We start from the raw sequence: 23,809 nt of genomic DNA, 5'->3' as shown, positions 1-23,809 counted from the left end.
TATGGGAATGTGGAGAGTTGACTCGGAGATTGATTAGGATTACAGCAGTAACTAATTTAGTGAGACTTTTTTTTAAATTTTTGTTTGTTAAAGGATAACTTTTTAAAAAAACATAAAATCATGGCTCTCGTGCAAACATAAAATTAAAAGTACCAAAAATTTTATTTAACTCACTGATTAATGAGGGAACCAGTAAGATATTAGAACCAATTCAAAGGTGAATCCAAAGAACATATAAATAGGCCGTAAGGAAGGTCAAAATAAATTTGCTTCATAGATGCAAGGTTGACTTCTTCCACAGGGCAGAGGGAAATCATTTGACACTCCTCAAGATAAAATTCATTTTCATGTCAATGAATAGACATCTTTTGGACAGCTATCAATTATCTGCCAATTCACGGAGTTGTTTATTAAAAAAACAACAATAATAAAAGTTCTTCTTCCTAAGTCAACTCAGGTTATCACCTTCCCCAGGATATTTTATCTAACCACTTTTTTCCCACACCTAAGTTAGGTGCTTCTCCTACCCCTATCCTCCCATAAAACTGTGTTAATCATATTTGTCTCGTACCACAATATATTATAATAATTTATTATGCTGCAATCCCCACCCAGACTATGGGTTGTTTCAATGATTCATTTACTTATTCATTAATTCAACAAAAATCTATTAAGCATTTATTAGGTGCTGGACACTCTGCTAGAAGTGATCAATATAATGTGATCACTTCAAATTAGTGAGATAAATGCTAGAAGGGGTGTAAGCACAGACGACCACTAGGTCACATGGAAGAAACCACAAAATGAGGGTGGGGGTGGGGAGCAGAGAAGACTCACCTAATAGGCTGGGGAAAAAAGAGAAGTCTTGAAAAAGAAGCTAAAGAAAGAAAAGCAGCCAGCGTGAGGCATTGCAAGCAGGGGTAAGGTGTATCCAAAGGCTTGAGGCAAGAGACTCACAAGGGATAAAATAATGATAACATCAACCCCTAAGGAGACATGGAACTGCTTGTATTTTAGGCACTTTACAGTTTACAAAGCCCTTCCACATCCTTAATTTATTTGGTCCCTCACCACAATCCTGCAAAGTAGATGTTCATTATCCCAGGAGTCTCAGTGGTAAACATTTACTGAAACTATGCATGCCTATGTTGGGATATAATTCCAGATGACAGAAGCCACTCCAATTAGTTTAAACAGAAAAGACTTAATATAGAAAATTCTGCATTCATAAAACTATTGGAAGAGCTGGAGAAGGAGGCTCTGGGCTGAGCTTTCAGAAGTGATTCCCAGACCACCCCAGTTCTAACCCAGTAGAACCACTTACTGGAACTGTGATTACATTTCTCAGAAAACCTCCCTGGATCAAGTTCACCAAAAGGAAGTTCAGACAGAAACTAATATGTTTAAATCCTTGACCCGGACTTGGAAGAGTCTCCTGCCCCCGGTGGCCCCACTCTCCATGAGGAGCACCAGCAGTGAGGCCATTAGGAAGGGCACCCTGGCCAACAAAGTGGCCGTGGTCACAGGATCCACAAATGGGTGAGAGAACTTCTGGGGGATGGGGAGATCATGGGTGTTTCTGGATGCTTTTTATCTCATTTTCTTAGCCTGGATCCCCGCAGAGCAAAGCCTCAGACAAAAGCTTAAGTGCAGGTAATTTATTTGGGAATGGGATCCTAAGGAGACACAATGAGGGCTAGGAGAGTGAGCTAGGAAAGGACAAGAAAGCAAACACAAGGACAAGTTATCTCGGTGGCAACCACAAGATACTGGGTGCTGGGCTCCACAAGGCCTCAAAGAAACATGAAATGCATCTCAGAAGCATCTGTTACGGGAAGACAGGAGAATTCATCCATTGGCTCCTTCTTCCATTGGTCAAGGGTTGCCCCATATGGGCTTAATGCCCCACACTTCCAGGTTCCATGTATGTGAGGGTCCAGGGATTCCACCCCATTGAGGCAAGGAACACTCAGGTTGCAGTTGCAAAGCAAACAAAAAACTGGAAGAGCTGAGAACTGGTTGCCACAATAGTAGGTAGAGTAAGAGGTGAGGTTCAGAAGATATTAAGGGGCACAGAGGAGAAGATATATACCCATGGGCTGATGAATACTCTTTTTATCCTCTCTGGTCGTCTGCTCATCCATAAGTAAGCCACAAGGTTAGTGGCTCTGGATTAGTGGAGAGAATTCATTTGGGACCTCAGAGATAGAAATGCATCAAGAAAAGGAGGGTTCAATCCAAAACTGAATCCTCACTTTCTGTCCTTCTCTGCTTCCAGCATCGGCTTCGCCATCGCCCGACGTCTGGCCCAGGATGGGGCCCACGTGGTCATCAGCAGCCGGAAGCAGTCAAACGTGGACAAGGCAGTGGAAGCCCTGCAGGGGGAGCAGCTGAGTGTGACCGGCACCGTGTGCCATGTGGGGAAGGAGGAGGACCGGAAACGGCTGGTGGCCACAGTGAGTGGGCATAGAAGGAGGTATACTCATGACCCATACAAAGGGAGAGCGTTAAAGGCATTCTAATAGGAATCAAGCCAACTAGGCATCACTGAGCCCCTACCCAAGGGGCCCACCCACAGACATCACTAAACAAGCTCACAGACCCGGGCAGAGAGAACAGATGCTCGGGAAGGGAGAGATAGCATGTGGACAGGATTCAGGGAGAGGTTGGACTGGGTGCATACTGGCAGGAGAGGAAGAGTGTTTGCAAACATGTTACAGCTTTGAGTTGTCAGTCTGGCCTTCCGGGAACTGTTGGAGGCTAAGGAGGGATCTGAAGGGGTAGAGAGGTGTTTTAGAAGGGAGTCCCGATTTTACAGTCTGACCTAGAATGTTCTGGGAGAAGTGGAAAGGTAAAAATGGAGTTTCAGAAAATAGTACAGATAAGAGTTATGTTTTGGGACTGGTAACCAACAGTGTCTAGGACTAGAAAAAGGACATGAAAGGGTAACTGGGGTAAAACTCCATCCTTGTTGTCCAGAAGCTCAATGCCTAGTTCCTAAAGTAGAAGTGAGTTTCTCCATCCTCACTTGGTGCTGTTCCTCTCCAAGGCACAGCCTTAGGGACTTCAAGCAGGAATCACATAACACTATATCAGAAACCTTTTGATCCCTAATCCTGGTCCTCTATGTCCCTATCTCCCCCACAGACCCTCGAACACTATGGAGGTGTCGACTTTCTGGTGTGTGTGGCAGCAGTCAACCCCTGGGTGGGAAGTACCATAGAGTGCAGTGAGCAGATCTGGGACAAGGTGAGGTCTGGGAAAGCTGGCTTTGGGCGGGTCAGACTTCATCTTCACCTTTGGTGCAACCCTTTCTCCATCGTGGCTAACACACCCACAGTGATCCATCAACTCCCATACATCCACCTGTCCAATACAGACTTATTGGCACAGAGCAAGGATAGGTGCTTCATCTCTCTGAACCTTGATTTTCCTGTTGTAAGATGATGATAAGAGTGTTTAAGCTGCCATTCTGGTCCCCACCAGCCAGGAGCTCCCAGCCTGCAGGGATCATCCAACATGGAAACAAATAATCATAATAAATATGGGGCACAGAGAAGGAAATGATTCCCTTCGTTTCCTTTCCCAGAGATGTTAATCCAGAGACTGGCACCTCCAGGCTAATGATCCTGGAATCCACCCTTCCCCAGACCAAGCTGCCCAATGTCTCCATTGTCCCAGATGGAACATTCTCTTTGGGCTTGTGCCCCAGGAGACAGAGGGGAGATATACTGCAGATTCTGGGGCCTTATGCCTGCAGAGTCCTCAGCCTGATCCCCACATCCCTGCACCTTCAAGACCCCTGCCTTATGTATGCCAAGGAAAGCCAACTCTCCGCCCCTTTCCCATGGTCAGAGGTCATCATGTTCACATCTAAAGTGGTATACACTGCACTGATTCTCCCCTTTCTCCCATTCCTCATTTGCTCTGGTTTCAGATACTGAATGTCAATCTGAAGTCCCCAGCCATGCTGCTGAGCCAACTGCTGCCCCACATGGAGAAAAGGGGGTATGAAAGGGAAGGAGAATGGGGAGGGAGTCATTGGTATCAAATAGGGAGCAGGGGACCTAGAATGAAAGGTGACCAGACATTGAATTAGACACTTAGCCCAGTCACAAAGATAAGAATAATGATAGCTTGACTTTCAGACTCCTGGGTCCGCTAAATAAACAGAAGGATTCTATCCACTGGTTTCATATTCTCATTTCTAGAGTGCCTAGGCGATCTGGCAGGAAGTCTGGCAGGAAGTCTGCTGGAAGCAGGACAAGGTACACCCAGATACATTTCCCTGGATCCAGGGAAATGGAAGTGGCCATTCTTGGTCTGCAGCAGCTCAAAGCACAGGAGTCCACGTTCATAACCCTGAGACTCCCTGGAGCCCACCTATAACAAGACGAGTCATGTTTACCAGCCACACTTAAATCTTTTTCCAGGAGAAAGAAGTGAAACCATAAGGTCCCAGAGACCATAAAATTTAAAACTATAGACAATTTTTTAAATTTTCATCTTAAACACAGAAAAGTAAGAAATATTTTTTTGCCCTGTAAGAATCTTCCAAATCCTCTTTGACCAATGGCAAACCTTTTAGCTTCTCTGTTCATGAGATCTCAAGAAGTAGGAGACAAAAGAAAAAGACTGCCCAAGCAAAACTGAAACATACATAAATAGAAATATGTATATATATTAAATGTGATAACTAACGTTCACGCAACAGATAGGCTTAAGAACAAATATGACATGGTGGAAGAGATAAGTAGTGAACTGAAATGTGGAACTGAGGAAGTTATTCTAGAATGTAAAACAGAGATACAAAAAGATGGAAAAATTATAAAGAAGTTAAGAGACATGGAAGATAAAGCAAGAAAGTATTCTCCATGTTTAATTAATGTTTGCAATGATAAGAGGCAGAAAAAAGTGGCAAAGGCAATAACTGAACAGAGGATACCTGGAAATTCCTTATCTAATGAAAGATACCAACTCACATCAACAAGAAGCCCAACAAGATCAAGAAGGATACATCATTTTTTTAATTCCACATCTATTCACAATATAACGAATCTGCAGACACCACAGAAAAGGAGACCTTAAAAGAAATAGAGGGAATAGAGATTATCTTTAAAGGAGCAGTAGTAGTTAGACTGACTTATTGATAAAAAAAGGAGGTCGTGAAAGAGTGAAACGAGATCTTTAATATGCTGAAAGAAAGTTACTATCAATCTATAATTCTATACCTAACAAATCTATCTTTCAAAAATGAGGGCAAAGTAACAACATATTCAGATAAATAAAACCCAGATTTTGCTACCAGAAGACCCTCACTGAAAGAAATTCTAAATTATATACTTAAGACAGAAAAAAAAGAAATCTAATATGGAAAATTTAAGGTTCAAGAAAGAATGAAGAACACAGAAATAATAACATAAGCAACTAAGAAATAATAACATAAAATAACATAAGAACAAATTTAACCTCTTGTCGTAAGAAGAAATAATAATGTCTTGTGGGTTAAAATTAAAATATGCAAAGAAAATAATATTCTCATCAAGAAGATGAAAATGAAATTAAGGTTTTGCAATATTTTCGTGTTGTTTGAGAGAAGTTAGAGATAGTAACTTTAAACTCTGATGGTGAAACATACGTATTTTAATTTCTAGAGTAATTGCTACAAGAATGTAAACAGTGTATGCAGTATTTTTTTAAGCTAGTAGAGGGGAAAATGGAAAGAGAAAAAAATATCCAAAAGAAAGCAAGAAGGGAGGACAAAGGAAACAATTGGAGGATCAATAAGAAACACAGAATTGGATGCTAAACATTAATCCAGGGTGCACAGGTGGTTCAGTGGCAGAACCCAAGTAGACCTGGGTTCAATTCCTGGGCCATGTGCCCAAAAAAAAAAAAATTTAATCCAAATATATTTGTAATTGCAGTGATAGTACTGAGATTGTCAAACTGATTTTAATTGACCTAAATGTTCTATTCAAGTGAAATACATTACTGAAAAGTTGAAAAAAGATGTAGAAGGTAAATTCCTTTTTTTTTTTTTTTTTACATGGGCAGGCACCAGGAATTGAACCCGGGTCCTCTGGCATGGCAGGCAAGCATTCTTGCCTGCTGAGCCACCGTGGCCCGCCCTAGAAGGTAAATTCTAAACAAAATAAAGTTGGTGTCACTATAACAATATGAGGCAAGAGACATTAGGTCAAGCACTGTTAGAGATTAAAAAAAAATGTCATTTCATAATATTAAAAAGACCAATTCCTTAAGTAGATATAAAATTTTAATTGATGTACATACACTGAAAGCTTCCAAATATATAAAGCAAAATTTGATGAAAGTACGAGTAAAACTAAACAAATTCACACTTAAAGTGGAATATCACTTCTTTCATTAGTTAAATAAAACAATGTTCCTCCCCCACTTCCCCAAAAAAGTATAATGAACAGAATTTTTAAATAACATTATTAGTAGACTCGAGCGAATGAATATACATGGAAAATGTACCAACAAGTGCAGAATATATGTTCTCATATTCTTTTCAAACACAGAGATATTTATAAAAATTGATAAGCCAGGTCATAAATCAAGTCTCAACAAATTTCAAGGGATTGAAATAGAAAAGACCAGTTTCTCTGACCACAATGCAATTATGTTAAAACAGCAACAAAACAATGACTAAAGGGCAGGCCGTGGTGGCTCGGCTGCCATGCTGGAGACCCAGGTTCAATTCCTGGTGCCTGCCCATGCAAAAAAAAAAAAAAAATGACTAAAAAAACTTCATAAGCTTGTAATTATAATTGAAATTAGAGAATACCTACAACTGAATTATAATGAAAATGTTACATATATAAACTATACAAGTAATATAATATCTATAGAAAGATTCATGGCCTTAAATGTTTACCTCATAAAAGAAAATTAATGCATTAAGCATCCACCTTAAACAATTACAATAATAACAAGAAAGTAAACCCAAAGTGGCCAAATTTTGAACAGGACTGCCAGAGCCTCAGGGATTTAAGCACTACAGGAAAATTAAGAGATCCTGTATGTTCACAGCATGTGAAGCTTTTTTTTTTTCATGTTGGCATGCATTGTTTTAAATAGAAGAAGGTATTTCAAACTGTGCTGAATCAAAGTAAGCTATTACTTTACATTGAGTGAATTAGTCGACCTAAAGAATACTGACAAGGTGAGATGGCTTGAAGTTATTTACCCCAGAGAAACATGTTCTTAGTACTTAATCCATTCTCTTGGGCATGAAACCATTGTAAATAAGCCATTTTGATAAGATTACTTCAGTTAAAGTGTAACCCACCCGAATCAAAATGGGTCTTAATCTTATTATTGGAGGCTTTAACAGAGAAGGCCACAGAGAAAGAAGCCATGGGGGCAGCAGGAAGCTGGAAGTCAGTGGAACTCAGAGCAGAAAGGAGATATACTGCTATGTGCACTGCCATATGACATAAAAGTCAAGGAGCAAAGATCATGGGCAGCAAGTGCAGAACTCCAGTCTTGGGGAAAAAGCATTGCCTTGAAGAGAACTTGATTTTGGACTTCTCCTAGACTCAAAACTGTGAGCAAGTAAATTCCTCTTGTTAAACCTACCCATTGCATGATATTTATTTTAGCAGAGAAACTAAAACAGAGGATATCATCTGATTAGTTTAGACAACAAAAACGCAGTTTATCAAGTTTTTAATTTTTGTTGACTGATATCTAATTGAGCTTGTGGTTCAAAGGTTAGGAATCAAGAAGGTGGTTGAAGTAGGATAGATAGACCTCAGCACATTTGTTTTAGTTTTTTAGCAGCTGAAATAAGTACTATGGGTTAACTTTACAACAGGAATTTGTTGGTCCACAGTTTCAGAGGCTAGGATGCTTGCTTGCTCCCAGGATCAGTATCTTGTGACTAGTTGGCAATCTTTGGGGTTCTTTGGCCTTCCAATCAAATGACAATGCACATGGTGACTTCTTCTCCTTTCTCTTCCAGATTCTGTTGACTTCTAGTGTCTGTCTCCTCCCTGTGCCTTATCTCTCTCTGTCCAATTTCCTTTGCTTATAAGGACGTCAGCCATATTAAAGTACAGCCCATTTTCATCCAGTCTGGGCACATCTTAACTAATGATATCTTCAAAGTTCCTATTTACCCACAGGATCAGGGGTTGGGACCTGAACATGCCTTTTGTGAGGGATATGACTTAGTCCCCAACATTATGCAAAATACACTCAGAACAACTGTTGTGCTTAAGATACACACTCTAAGTCCTTCTTTACAGACATGAAATTAAAGTATAGCTTTCTGGATTGGAAACAATAGCACTTATCAGAGTATTGTAAAGCCACTGCTATATAAACATGAAAAACAGAATGCACTGGGGTAATAATAAATGCAAAGAAAGTATAAGAAAGGGAAAAATAAAGAGAGGAGTAGAAATTAATGTAAAATAAAACAAAATAAAATATAGAGGGTGAAGAAAACAAAAGTTAACTAAAAAATTAAAGCTCTTGATAATTTTCTGATCTGATTGATCAAGAAGAAAGATGGAAGGTATAAATAAAAATGAAAAGACATCTCTAGAAATTCTGAAGACAAAACAGGCAGAAAGACGGAGAGACTTCCAGGAAGATTGTGGACTAGGAAGTTGCAAGTGTCACTTCTCTTCCAAAAAAAACTATTGGACAGGCAGAAACTGTTCAAAACAACTGTTCTGGGGTTCCTGAGGCCAGGGATGTACTGCACAGCATCCAGGAAAGAGCAGAATGAAGAGAATGAGAAACTGCATTGAAAATCTGTGAATAACTCCCTCAGCTGAAGCTCATGGCACCCATCCCTCACCCTCTAGACAAGCAACTCCAGATTGGCCTAGTCCCTGCCTGGCAGGCTGATGCAGACTGGGACAGAGGGGAGCATGGCTCAGTACTGATACACCCATTGGCTGGAAAATTTAGAGCACTGGGTCCTGCTCCTTTAGCCTATACTTCCACATCACTGTTTTGTTCCCCTTCAAAGGTGGAGCCACCAGAGGGTTAAAAAAAAATATCCTGCCTTCTTATGGCTGTAGGAAATAGGTTACAGAAGAAGACTATCTTCTGGAAAGGTCTGGAAAGCACAACATTCTCTTTTTTTTTTTTGGCATCTTTCCTGATACTCTCTCTCCTAAGAGCCATTTGGAACTAGTATGTGCCCCCAGCATGGGTCTATAACCCTGTTTTCACTGGAAAATACTGATGAACCAAGGGCAAAAGAAGAGCTTTAACACAAATCCAATCAATAAAAAAAATCTTAGGCAAGAGAAAGAAACCAGCCTTCAGAATAATTTCAAGATAACCAGATGCTCAGATATCAGAAAAAAAATTACAAGCCATACTAAGAAAGAGGAAGATTTAGCCCAGTCAAAGGACTAAAACTAAACAGTCAGAGGAGATTCATAATTTGAAACAACTAATCAAGGATGTTCAAACAAATCTCCTAAATTAAGTCAAAGAGATGAAGGAAAATATGGCTAAAGAGATAAAGGATATTAAAAAGACACCAGGTGGTCATACAGAAAGATTTGAAAACATTCAAAGAAAAATAAAATAACTTATGGGAATGAAAGGCACATGAGATGAGATTACAAATATGCAAGAAGCATAGAACAGCAGATCTGAATAGGCAGAAGAAAGGATCAGCAACCTAGAAGACAAAGCATCCTAAATTGAACAGACAAAAGAACAGATAGAGAAAAGAATGGAAAAAATTGAGCAAGCTCTCAAAGAATTGAATGACAACATGAAGTGCACAAGCATACATGTCAAGGTGTCTCCCAGAAGGAGAAGAGAAGGGAAAAGGGAAGAAAGAATATTTGAGGAAATAATGACTGATAACTTCCCAACTCTTAAAAAAGACATAAATATACATATCCAAGAAAGGCAACTTACTCCAAACAGAATAAATCCAAATAGACAATTCCAAGGAACATACTAATCAGACTGTCAACCACCAAAGATAAAGAGAGAATTCTGGGAGCGTCAGAGAAAGGCAATCCATTGCATACAAAGGATGCTTATTAAAACTATTTGCCAATTTCTCATCAGGAACCATGGAGATGAGAAGGTAGAGGTATGATATATTTAAGGTACTGTTCTAGTTTGCTAGCTACCAGAGATGGATTGGCTTCAATAAAAGGGGATTTATTTTTGTTAACATATATTTCTTCAGAGGAAAGGCAGCTAACTTTTGACTGAGGTTCTTTCTTATGTGAGAAGGCACAAGGTGATCTCTACTAGCCTTCTCTCCAGGCCTCTGGGTTCCAACATATTTCCACAGGGTGATTCCTTTCTGCATCTCCAGAGGCCTGGACTGAGCTATGAGTGCTGAGATGAGGTATGCTGAGTTGCTTGGGCTGTGATACATTGAGTTCTCTCATTTAAGCACAAGCCAATTAAATCAAACATCATTCATTCATTACAGCAGGCACACCTCTTAACCGACTGCAGATGAAAAAGAACAGCCAACTAACCCTAAAGCAAGCAGAAGCATAGAAAGAGCAAAGATAACAACAGAAATAAATGAAATTGAGAGCAATAAAAACAATAGAATCAACAAAACCAAAACTCGATTCTTTGAGAAGATCAATAAGCTGATCTTTGTTAGCTAAACTGACAAAGAAAACCAAGAGAGAAGATTCCCATAAATAAAATTAAAAAAAAAAAGAGAGAGGTGGGCCATTACTACTAACCTCACAGAAATAAAAAAGATCATAAGAGATTACTATGAACGACTGTATGCCAATACATTAGTCAACTTAGATGAAATGGGCAGTTTCCTAGAAACATAGAAACATCCTACATTGACTCCAGAAGAAATAGGACACCTCAGCAAACAAATCATAAGTAAAGATATTTAACAAGTCATCAGAAATCTCCCAACAAAGAAAAGTCCAGTGACAGATGGCTTCACAGGTGAATTCTATCAATCATTCCAGGAATAACACCAATCCTGCTCAAATTCTTCCAAAAAATTGAAAAAAAGGGAATGCTGCCTGACTCATTCTTGAAACCAACATCACCCTGCTACTAAAGCCAGATAAAGATACTACAAGGAAAGAAAATTACAAGGCCAATCTCTTTAATGAATATAGATGAAAAATCCCCCAACAAAATACTTACACAAATCCAATCCACAGCACATTAAAAGAATTATATACCACGGCTGTCATGGTTAGGGACAGGTGTCAACTTGGCCAAGTTGTGGTACCTGTTCATCTGATTGGGCAAGCACTGGCCTGTCTGTTGCAATGAGGACATTTCATAGGATTAGGTCATGATCACGTCAGCTACATCCACAGCTGATTCCATTTGTAATCAGCCAAAGGGGAGTGTCTTCTGCAATTAGTGATGCTAAATCCAATCATGGGAAGCCTTTTAAGGAGGACTCAGAGGAGACAGGTCCCATTCCTGCTTTGGCTGATGAGCCTCTCCTGTGGAGTTCGTCCAGGCCATCCATTGGAGTCATCAGCTTCGCAGCCTGCCCTGTGGATTTTGGACTCTGCGTTCCTACGGTCACGTGAGACACTTTCATAAATTTTATATTTGCAAGTGTTCCCTGTTGGTTCTGTTTCTCTAGAGAACCCTAACTAATACATCTTGGTACCGGGAGTGGTTCTTAAGGAACAGAATCTTAAAAATGGGTTTTTATGAATGGTTTTCTACTCTGACTGGGCTCAGAGACACTAAGGACTCTGATTCCCGTAATCAGAATGACACTCCCAATCCATGGACTGAGTTGGCAAAGGAGATAGTCAAAATATCATCATTCGATTCTCCTAATGCTTCGCTTGTACGAAGCCAGACTCTGGGGGATAATGTTTTTGACACCTTTACAGAGTTTTGTAGGAATAAGAGTTATAGAGATGTTGGTTGGTTGTTGTTAGATACACTGTCTACATTAAAGGGTGAAAGGGATGGGCTTAAGGTTTCAAACAAGAAGCTTAAGTGCCGTCTGAAAGATGTAGAGGTTTCTATGAGTATCCTGAAGGAAAATTTTATTTCCTGTACCCGTAGACTTGAGATCTCTGAAAATCAGACTCAGAATCTTATTGTTAGAGTAGCAACTTTACAACGTAAACTGAAATCTCAGTCTTGCATGGTGTCTGCCGTTAAAGTGAGGGCATTGATTGGAAAGGAGTGGGACCCTGAAAAATGGGATGGTGACATATGGATTGATAATGATGTTGGGGGTGAGGTTGAAACCCTAGACCATGCTGAGCCTTCTTTAGATAACCCTGTAATAGTCTGCCCTGAGGACATAGCCGCCCCACCTCCAGCCTGCCTTGAGGAATTGGCCACCCAACCTCCTCCTGAAGGGATTAGCCCTAGAGTTATTAATCCTGTTTCACCAGATGAAACTGCAAATGAAAGCCCTGAAGCAAATGGCTTGGAAGATATTTCTAATTCTTTTCATGACCCACCCCCACAACCCCTCATTTCTTCTAGACCTATAACTAGACTAAAGTCCCAACAGGCCCCTAAAGGTGAGGTACAAAGTATCACACATGAGGAGGTACGTTATACTCCAAAAGAACTGCGTGAGTTTTCCAATTTATATAGACAGAAATCAGGGGGATATGTGTGACAATGGATTTTAAGAGTGTGGGATAATGGTGGGAGGAATATAAGGCTGGATCAGGCTGCTTAGTGGGCCCACTAAGCAGAGATTCTGCATTCAATGTTATAGCTAGAGCAGTTAGAAAAGGTGTTAACAGCTTTTTTGGGTGGTTGGTTGAAACATGGATCAAAAGGTGGCCAACATTACCTGAGGTTGAAATGCCAGAACTGCCCTGGTATAATGTAGATGAGGGGATCCAGAGGCTTAGAGAGATTGGGATGTTAGAGTGGATTTATCATGCAAAGCCTGCTCTTACACCCCAGGAATGTCCAGAGGATGCACCTTTTACCAGAACAGTGAGAAATAAATTTGTGAGACTACCACCATCATCCCTCAAGAGCTCTGTGGTTGCACTTCTCTGTAGGTCAGATATTACTATAGGAACTGCTGTCACTGAGCTGGAATCCTTAAACACCATGGGGATGACAGGATCCCGAGTTGGCAGAAGCCAGGTGGCAGCACTTAATCACCAAAGACAGGGTAGACGTGGGTATTATAATAGACAACAAACTCAAAGGAGGCATCAAAATTATATGACACGCAGAGATTTGTGGCATTGGCTAGTAAATCATGGGGTGCCTAGAAATACAATAGAAGGGCAGCCTACTAAATTCTTGTTGGAGCTGTATAAACAAAAGAGTTCTAGGTCAAGGGAACAGAAGTCTAACCTGAATTACAAAAACACAGAGTCACGGCCCCTTAACCAATTTCCAGACTTGAAACAGTTTACAGACCCTGAGCCCCTTGAATGAAGGGGAGGCCAGGTCCCTATGGGGAAGAAACCTGTTACACTGCCACAAATTTATACTGTTAACCTTCCTCTAAGTCTTCCCTAAGGAGACCGACGGCCTTTTACCAGGGTAACTGTGCATTGGGGAAAAGGAAATGATCAGATATTTCGGGGATTATTAGACACTGGTTCAGAAGTGACATTAATTCCAGGGGACCCAAAACGTCACTCTGGACCACCAGTCAGAGTGGGGGCTTATGGAGGCCAGGTGATCAATGAAGTTTTAGCTCAGATCCGTATCACAGTGGGTCCAGTGGGCCCCCGGACCCATCCTGTAGTTATTTCCCCAGTTCTGGAATGTATAATTGGCATAGACATACTGAGCAACTGGTAGAATCCCCACGTTGGTTCTCTAACTCGTGCAGTGAGGGCTATTATGGTGGGAAAGGCCAAGTGGAAGCCACTAGTACTGCCCCTACCAAGCAAAATAGTAAATCAAAAGCAATACCGTATTCCTGGAGGGATTGCAGAGATTACTGCCACTCTTAAGGACTTGAAAGATGCAGGGGTGGTGATTCCCACCACATCCCCATTCAACTCTCCTATTTGGCCTGTGCAGAAAACAGATGGGTCTTGGAGAATGACAGTGGATTATAGTAAACTCAACCAGGTGGTAACTCCAATTGCAGCTGCTGTTCCAGATGTAGTATCATTGCTTGAGCAAATCAATACATCCCCTGGTACCTGGTATGCAGCTATTGATCTGGCAAATGCTTTTTTCTCAATAGCTATTAGTAAGGACCACCAGAAACAGTTTGCTTTCAGCTGGCAAGGTCAGCAATATACTTTCACTGTCCTACCTCAGGGGTATATCAACTCTCCAGCCCTATGTCATAATCTTGTTCGCAGAGACCTTGATCATTTCTCCCTCCCACAAGACATCACACTGGTCCATTATATTGATGATATCATGTTGATTGGACCTAGTGAGCAAGAAGTAGCAACTACTCTAGATTTACTGGTAAGGCATTTGCGTGTCAGAGGATGGGAGATAAATCCAACAAAAATACAGGGGCCTTCCACCTCAGTAAAATTTCTAGGTGTCCAGTGGTGTGGGGCATGTCGAGATATCCCTTCTAAGGTGAAGGATAAATTGCTGCATCTGGCCCCTCCCACAACCAAAAAAGAGGCACAATGCCTAGTGGGTCTTTTTGGATTTTGGCGACAACATATTCCTCATTTGGGTGTGCTACTCCGGCCCATTTATCGAGTGACCAGAAAAGCTGCTAATTTTGAGTGGGGACCTGAACAAGAGGAGGCTCTGCGACAGGTCCAGGCTGCTGTGCAAGCTGCTCTGCCACTTGGGCCATATGATCCAGCAGATCCAATGGTGCTGGAAGTGTCAGTGGCAAATAGAGATGCTGTCTGGAGCCTTTGGCAGGCCCCTATAGGAGAATCACAACGCAGACCCTTAGGATTTTGGAGCAAAGCCTTACCATCTGCTGCAGATAACTACTCTCCTTTTGAGAAACAGCTTTTGGCCTGCTACTGGGCCTTAGTAGAGACTGAACGCTTAACCATGGGCCACCAAGTTACCATGAGACCTGAGTTGCCTATCATGAGTTGGGTGTTGTCTGACCCATCAAGCCATAAAGTTGGGCGTGCACAGCAGCACTCTATTGTAAAGTGGAAATGGTATATACGAGATAGAGCCAGAGCAGGTCCTGAAGGCACAAGTAAGTTACATGAAGAAGTGGCACAAATGCCCATGGTTTCCACTCCTGCTGCCACATTACCTTCTCTTTCCCAGACCAGAGCTATGGCCTCTTGGGGAGTTCCTTACAGTGAATTGACTGAGGAAGAGAAAACTCGGGCCTGGTTTACAGATGGTTCAGCACGATATGCAGGTACCACCCGAAAGTGGACAGCTGCAGCATTACAACCCCTTTCTGGGGTGTCCTTGAAGGACAGTGGTGAGGGGAAATCCTCCCAGTGGGCAGAACTTCGAGCAGTGCACCTGGTTGTTCATTTTGCTTGGAAGGAAAACTGGCCAGAGGTGCGTTTGTATACTGACTCATGGGCTGTTGCTAATGGTTTGGCTGGATGGTCAGGGACTTGGAAAGACCATAATTGGAAAATTGGTGACAAAGAGGTCTGGGGAAGAAGTATGTGGATAGACCTTTCTGAGTGGGCTAAAAACATGAAGATATTTGTGTCCCATGTGAATGCACACCAGAGGGTGACTTCAGCAGAGGAAGATTTTAATAATCAAGTGGATAAGATGACCCGTTCTGTGGATACCAGTCAGCCTCTTTCCCCAGCAACTCCTGTTATTGCCCAATGGGCTCATGAACAAAGTGGTCATGATGGTAGGGATGGAGGTTATGCATGGGCTCAGCAACATGGACTTCCACTCACCAAGGCTGACCTGGCTACAGCCACTGCTGAGTGCCCAATATGCCAGCAGCAGAGACCCACACTCAGCCCCCGATATGGCACCATTCCCCGAGGTGACCAGCCAGCTACATGGTGGCAGGTTGATTACATTGGACCACTCCCTTCATGGAAGGGGCAGCGATTTGTTCTAACTGGAATAGACACATACTCTGGATATGGGTTTGCTTTCCCTGCACGCAATGCTTCTGCCAAAACTACTATTCGTGGGCTTACAGAATACCTTATCCATCGTCATGGTATTCCACATAGCATTGCTTCGGATCAAGGAACACACTTCACAGCAAAGGAAGTGCGGGAATGGGCACATGCTCATGGAATTCTCTGGTCTTACCATGTTCCCCATCATCCAGAAGCTGCTGGGTTGATAGAATGGTGGAATGGCCTTTTGAAAACTCAATTACGGTGCCAACTAGGTGGCAAAAACTTGAAAGGCTGGGGTAATGTTCTCCAGGAAGCTGTGTATGCTCTGAATCAGCGTCCACTGTATGGTGCTGTTTCTCCCATAGCCAGGATCCATGGGTCCAGGAACCAAGGGGTGGAAATGGGTGTGGTGCCACTCACTATTACTCCTAGTGATCCACTAGGAAAATTTTTGCTTCCTGTCCCTGCTACCCTGAGTTCTGCTGGTCTACAGGTTTTAGTTCCAAAATGGGGTGTGCTTTCTCCAGGAGAAACAACAGTGATACCACTGAACTGGAAGTTAAGATTGCCACCTGGCCACTTTGGGCTACTTATGCCTCTGGATCAACACACCAAGAAGGGGATTACATTATTGTCTGGGGTAATTGACCCTGACTATCAAAAGGAAGTAGGACTGCAACTACATAATGGAGGTAAGGAAGCGTTTTCTTGGAATATAGGAGATCCCCTGGGACGTCTATTAGTACTACCATGCCCTGTGATTAAAATCAATGGAAAACTGCAACAACACAATCCAGGCAGGACCACTAATGGCTCTGAGACTTCAGGAATGAAGGTTTGGGTCACCCCACCAGGCAAAGAACCACGGCCAGCTGAAGTGCTTGCTGAGGGGAAAGGGAACATGGAATGGGTAGTGGAAGAAGGTAGTGATAAATATGAACTTCGACCACGTGATCAGTTACAGAAACGAGGACTGTAATGCTGTTTTGTTTGTGTTATACTATTTAAGTTGTAAGATATCAAGTTTAAGAATGAATGTTGCCCAAGGATTTGCACGCTATTCTGGAGAGATTTAATGTGTTTCCAGTTATATGCAGGACAGTTGAGTATTGTCAGGTAAAAAAAAAAAAATGTGTGCTTATTTGTTTTCATTTGGAAATTAAGTATGGTCTAAGGTGATATATATATATATATATGTGCCAAGTTGACAAGGGGTGGACTGTCATGGTTAGGGACAGGTGTCAACTTGGCCAAGTTGTGGTACCTGTTCATCTGATTGGGCAAGCGCTGGCCTGTCTGTTGCAATGAGGACATTTCATAGGATTAGGTCATGATCACGTCAGCTACATCCACCGCTGATTCCATTTGTAATCAGCCAAAGGGGAGTGTCTTCTGCAATTAGTGATGCTAAATCCAATCATGGGAAGCCTTTTAAGGAGGACTCAGAGGAGACAGGTCCCATTCCTGCTTTGGCTGGTGAGCCTCTCCTGTGGAGTTCGTCCAGGCCATCCATTGGAGTCATCGGCTTCGCAGCCTGCCCTGTGGATTTTGGACTCTGTGTTCCTATGGTCACGTGAGACACTTTCATAAATTTTATATTTGCAAGTGTTCCCTGTTGGTTCTGTTTCTCTAGAGAACCCTAACTAATACAACGGCCAAATAGGTTTTAGTCAGGTATGCAAGGATAGTTCAACAAGAAAATCAATTAATGTAATTACACCACATTAACAAACCAACATGGGAAAAAATACATGATCATATCGATTGATGCAGAAAATGCATTTAACAAAGTCCAGCACCTTTTTTTTTTTAATAAAATCACTTCAAAAGATACGAATAGAAGGAAGCTTCCTCAACATGATAAAAAGCATATATGAAAAACCCACAGCTAGCATCATACTTAATAGTGAAAGACTTAAAGCTTTCCCACTAAAATCAAAATGCAGCAAGGATGCCCACTGACACCACCATTATTCAACATTGTGCTAGAAGTGCTAGTTAGAACAATTAGACAAGAAAAAGAAATGTTATCCAAATTATAAAAGAAGTAAAACCTCCACTATTTACAGATGATAGCCTACAGTTAGAAAGTCATGAAAAATCTACAACAAATATACAAAAAAATCCTCAAAAATCTGCTTGAGTTAATAAACGAGTTCAGCAAAGTGGCAGGACAAAAACAAAATGCAAAAATCTCTAGTGTTTCTATACACTAGGACTGAGCAATATGAAGAGGAAATTAAAAATGCCACTTACAACAGCAACTAAAAAATCAAATATCAAAGAAAAATTTAACCAAGGATGTAAAGGACCTGTATTCAACAAACAGCAAAACTTTGCTAAAAGAAATCAAGAAAGACCTAAATAAATGGAAGGACATTCCATGTTCATAGATTGGAAGACTAAATATTGTTAAGATGTCAATTCTAACCAAATGGATTTACAGAAACAACGTAATCCCAATCAAAATAGAAAAGCCAATTATCAAATTTATTTGGAAGGGTAAGGGGCCTTGAATAGCCAAAAACATCTTGAAAAATAAGAACAAATTTGGAGTACTCACACTTCTTGACCTTAACGCATAGTACAAAGCTAGTCAAAAAGTGTGATAATGGCATAGATAGATATATTGATCAATGAACCAATTTTAGAGTTCAGAAATAGGCCCACACATTTATGGTCAATTGCTTTTTTAATTTTATTCCCCCCCTTTTTTAGCTTCTTTATTGTGAAATATAATGTATATACAAAAAAAAAAGCAATAATTATCAAAGTATACTCCAACAAGCAGCTACAGAACAGATTTCATAATTTGATGTGTGTTACCATTTCACAGTTTCAGTATTTTCCTTCTACCTGCTCCAAAACACTGGAGGCTAAAAGAAATATCAATATAGTGATTCAGAAGTCATGCTCATTTGTTAAATCCTATCTTCTCTGTTATAACTCCTCCTTCTCCTTTGAGCCTTCTCCACTCTATAAGGATCTTTGGGCTATGCCTTTTCTAACTTTTTCATGTTGAAAAGGCATGTTGATAATGTAGGATAGGGGAATAATTCTAATAGTATAGGATGGGGGAACAGAATTAGGTGATATTCTTGGAAAGACTGGCCCCTCTAGATCTCAGGGCTTATCTAGTCTAGGAATCCTCTGGAGGAAAGTAAACTTAGTGCATGAAACTTTTATAGAGTCTCAGTTAGAGCCCTAGATGTACTTTAAGGTTGATAGACATGATGTTGGTTGGGGTTGATCAATTGATTTTTTACAAGGCTTCCAAGTCCACTCAAATGAGACAGAACAGTGTTTTTAACAAATTGTGCTGGGAGAACTGGATATCCATATCCAAAAGAAAGAAAGAGGACCACTATCTTACACCTTATATAAAAAAGTAACTCTAGATGGATCAAAGACCTGAATACAAAAGTAAGGAACATAAAACTACTAGAAGAATATGTAGGAAATCATCTTCAAATTTTTTTGATAGGTGGTGGCTTCTTAGACTTTATACCCAAAGCACAAGCAATGAAAGAAAAAATAGATAAACAGAACCTTTTCAAAACAGAAAACTTTTGTGTTTCAAAGGATTTTGTCAAAAAAGGTAAAAAGGCAGCCTATCCAATAAGAGAAAATATTTTCAAACCACATATCTGATAAGGGTTTAATATCCAGAATATATAAAGATGTCCTACAACTCAACAATAAAAAGACAAACAACCCAAATAAATAATAGGCAAAATACATGAATATATACCATGGCTAAAAAGTACGTGAAAAGATACTCAACATCACTAGCTATTAGAGAAATACAAATCAAAACAAGATATCATTTCACACCTATTAGAATGGCTACTATTAAACAAACAAAAAATAAGCATTGGAGAGGATGTGGAGAAATAGGAATACTTGCTGATAATGGGAATGTAAAATGATATAACCACTGTAGAAAACAGTTTAGCAGTTCCTCAGGAAGCTAAATCTAGAGCTGCCATACGATCTGGAAATTTCACTACTGGGTATACACTCAAAAGACCTGAAAGTGGGAATGTGAACAGACATTTTCACACTGATGTTCATAGCAGTATTATGATGGCTGCCAAAAGATGGAAACAACCCAAGTGTCCATCAAAGGATGAAAGGATTTTTTTAATTGTGATATATACGTATGATGGAATATTGTCCAGCTGTAAGAAGAAATAAAGTCCTCATGCATGCAACAACATGGATGAACCTTAAAGACATGTTGCATGAAATAAACCAGATACAAAAAGACAAATATTGTACAACATCACTGATCTGAACTAAATATAATAAGCAAACTCATAAAGTTAATATTTAGAATATAGGTTGCCAGAAGATAGAATAAGGGTAGAGAATGGGGAACTAATGCTTAATTTGTGCAGAATTTTTAATAAGGTTGATTGTAAATCTTTGTAAATTGATAGAAGTGATGGTAACATATTATTGTGAGTGTAACAGCACTGAATTGTGTGTGTGATTGTGATTGAAAGGGAAAGTTTAGGGTTATGGATTTCACTAGAAGGAAAACTAGAGGATGAAACATAGAACTGTATAACATAGTTAACCCTGTTTTGGGCAATGAAGATGGTTAATAAAATAAATATAAAGATGCTCTTCCATGAACTAGAAAAAAATGTACATCACTATTACAAGATGTAAATAATAGGGTGATATATGGGAAAAATACACCTAATGTAAACTATGGACTACAGTTAACAGTAATATTATAATATTCTTCCATTAATTGTAACAAAGGTACCACACCTTTGTTATTAATAAATGGGTAAAAGGGCTATGGGTTTTTTCTTTTTGGAGCAATGAAAATGTTCTCAAATTGATTGTGGTGATGGATGCACAACTGTATGATTATACTGAGAGCCACTGATTATACACATCAGATGGATTCTATGGTATGTGAATAAAACTGCTTTATTTTTTTTTAAAAAAAAGGCAGCAAGAGATTAAAGCATAAAAAATTGATGTCAAACATAAACTGAGATTGTAATAAAATGGAAAAATTCTTTAAACTATATATCTTACCAAAATTGACTTAAGAAGAAATAGAAAATCTAATCAACCCTATAACCATTAATCTGTAATAAAAATTTTCCCACAAAAACAAAATCCAATCACAAATAGTTTTACTGGCAATAAATTTGAGAAACAAAATTGAAGACCTAGAAAAAATGGAAACATATAACTCCACCAGCTCTCACAGTTCTCTTCTCCTCTTCCATGTAGCTTCCATTCTCAGTAACACCCAAGACAACTGCCTTCAGCTCAAGTATCACCCCATCTTTCTTTTCCAGGCAAAGTTCAGTGGTCCTGGTCTCCTCAGTTGCAGCCTATAATCCAATTGCTGTAAGTATGACCTTCTGTGTCTTCAGGTTAGGTAAGAGATATGAAGACTACAAAAAAAAAAAAAAACCCTCTATCAATTCTTCTACACAGTTTCTGCCACCAACTGCAAAAAATTCAATCAATCAACAGTAATTCAATCAATTCAATTCTGGCTGTACCTGGAATTAGGTCAGACCTCACAGGTTAGGGGGAATCCTCTACAAAACTACCTTCATGAATCAGTCAAAAGTTTTTGGGGGGGGAGGGGAAGTTCAGGGGCCTAGGCCACCCACACTTCTGACCAAGTGGCTACAAATTCAGGTGTTCCTACCAGCTTCAATAATTCATTAAAATGACTCACAAAACTCACCGAAAGTACTATACTTACCATTATAGTTTTATTGTAGTAAAAGGACAAAATAAGAAGCCAAAGTAGGAGACACATAAGGCAAGGCTGGAGAGGATCTCAAACACAAGTGTCCATGTCCTCTCCATATGGGTCAGAAAGCATCACCCTCCAGGCACAGCAGTAATGTATTTTCTGTCATGGAAGCCCAAAGACCTTCAAGTGTCCCAGGTTTATATGGTGTCTCATTATGTAGACATGATTGAGAGCCCACATGGCTAAAGTCAATCTGCAGCCCCCACTTCCCTCCCAAAGGTTGGGGAGGTTAGCTGATATGATGTGTCTCAAAGCCCAAATCCCCTTATCACCTGTTTGATCTTTCTGGTAGGGCTGCAGGTATGGCTTGCCCCTCCCTGTCATCTCATTAGCACATAAACTACCAGATGTAGTTCTGGGTTCAACCAGAAGAGCAAAAGATATTCCTAGCACAAGAAATTCCAGATATTCACGGGTTGCTTCCCCAGAAACTGAGGACAAAGACCAGTCAAGTTTTTCATGTTACTGCGGAGGAAACTCTCCCACTTTGGGAGCATGGCAATATGCAAGGCTTGATGATTTCTCCCTTAGGACCACTCAATGGCATGTGTGATTATTGTGTGTCACAAATCTTTCCTTCTATATAAATGCATTTAATGGGCACCTCTTGCCCTATCTTTTGGGCCTTGTCTTCTGATTGTTCTTATTTGGAATGGATTTCTAGACAGAGGTTATGAAATACAAGTGATTTCCCCTTGTTCCCAATTCTAGTGCATTTATTTATTTTCCTTTCCATCTATAGAAGCTGGGGGCCTACAATGTCAGTAAAACTGCCTTGCTGGGCCTCACAAAGACACTGGCTGTGGAACTGGCACCAAAGAACATCCGGGTGAACTGCCTGGTGCCAGGAGCCATTCAAACAGATTTCAGCAAAGTGGTGAGAACCAAGGACAGCCCCTGGACCATCCTACTAACACTGGGATGCCTTCCCTTACCAGGTCATACCCCGACAGAGGCCTGAACTCTCAGACCCATCATTCTAAGGCTCTAGTCTAACCTTTGGGATCAGCAGCAGATTCAAGACTTCATTCTTCTGTCGGGGTAGTCCTGAGTCTCCCTCAGCAACCCTTCCACAAAAATATGAGCCTGCTAGTTGTGGAACCTGCATGGCTCCTTCTATGTAAGCAGTACTAACATTTTGGCCTTTCTTTATTTTAGCTCATCAATGACTCAATAGAATGGCAACAGCTAAAGGGATTCAATAACATACAGCGGTAGGTTGTATGTGATACAGGGTTCCTTGCAGAACTTGATAAAGTGACCTCAGAACCCCTATGGTGGATAAAAATATAATGTCATCCCACTGCAGGCTACTTACCCATTCTTTCTGGACTGTCATGATCCACCCAGCTCTGGGATCAGCAAAATTCCCTGCAGAGCAGCATATCTCCACTTTGCAGCCCTTCACTCATATCCATGGGAGTCTTAACTTCCCAACATCATGCATGAGCCCACGGTTCCTAGACAGCCATCACCAGTCTTAACCCTACCTATTTTTCCATGCAGAGTAGGGCAGCCTGTGGACTGTGCAGGAATTGTGTCCTTCCTGTGTTCTCCAGATGCCAGCTACATCACTGGGGAGAATATTGTGGTGGCCGGCTATTCCCCCCACCTCTGAGAGGCATGAGCTCGGAGCTAGGACTTGTCTCTCCATGTGGGAGCACTGTGTGACCATGGAGCTACTGTGCCACAACCCCCTCTACATTAATGATGAACCCATGCTCCAAATACACACTTTAGTTTCAAATCTTCACTACCTGAGTATAAAATAATAAAAGATATATTTAAAAATAATGCTTACAGCTTAAAAAATGCCTACAGATTAATACTATCATTGTTTTCACTTTTATTCATGCCTTTCTTACCTTTTAAAAATTATTTTTGTTTACCCCTTTCCTACCTTGAAAACTAGCAGCTCTGGCCTAACAAGAGCATGGTAACCAGGAGCACAGATCCCTCAGGGATGAGGGTCTGGGCCATCTCTCTGGGCAAGCACCCTAGAACAGAAGATGTGCTGACCAGGAATGAGGGG

At 40.6% G+C, this 23,809-nt stretch overlaps 1 protein-coding gene across 2 annotated transcripts in view; it reads left to right on the top strand.

The window, feature by feature from the left end:
- The window catches only part of LOC143655740 (dehydrogenase/reductase SDR family member 2, mitochondrial-like), a 33,366-nt gene extending 9,795 nt beyond the window's left edge, over positions 1–23,571 (top strand). Inside the window, exons 2-9 of one of the 2 annotated variants that reach the window (XM_077127146.1) lie at positions 1,349–1,539; positions 2,279–2,456; positions 3,148–3,249; positions 3,938–4,008; positions 21,305–21,356; positions 22,520–22,654; positions 22,936–22,991; positions 23,284–23,571. In XM_077127146.1, the coding sequence (XP_076983261.1) occupies positions 1,400–1,539; positions 2,279–2,456; positions 3,148–3,249; positions 3,938–4,008; positions 21,305–21,356; positions 22,520–22,654; positions 22,936–22,991; positions 23,284–23,395 (846 nt within the window). In that variant the 5' untranslated portion in view covers positions 1,349–1,399 and the 3' untranslated portion in view covers positions 23,396–23,571. The remainder of the gene's footprint in view (positions 1–1,348; positions 1,540–2,278; positions 2,457–3,147; positions 3,250–3,937; positions 4,009–21,304; positions 21,357–22,519; positions 22,655–22,935; positions 22,992–23,283) is intronic. The other variant, XM_077127147.1, reaches the window with a different exon arrangement.
- Positions 23,572–23,809: the final 238 nt, after the last annotated feature.

The sequence above is a fragment of the Tamandua tetradactyla genome, chromosome 14, assembly GCF_023851605.1.
Source record: "Tamandua tetradactyla isolate mTamTet1 chromosome 14, mTamTet1.pri, whole genome shotgun sequence".
Lineage (NCBI taxonomy): Eukaryota > Metazoa > Chordata > Mammalia > Pilosa > Myrmecophagidae > Tamandua > Tamandua tetradactyla.
This window is presented reverse-complemented; position numbering and strand designations above follow the sequence as displayed.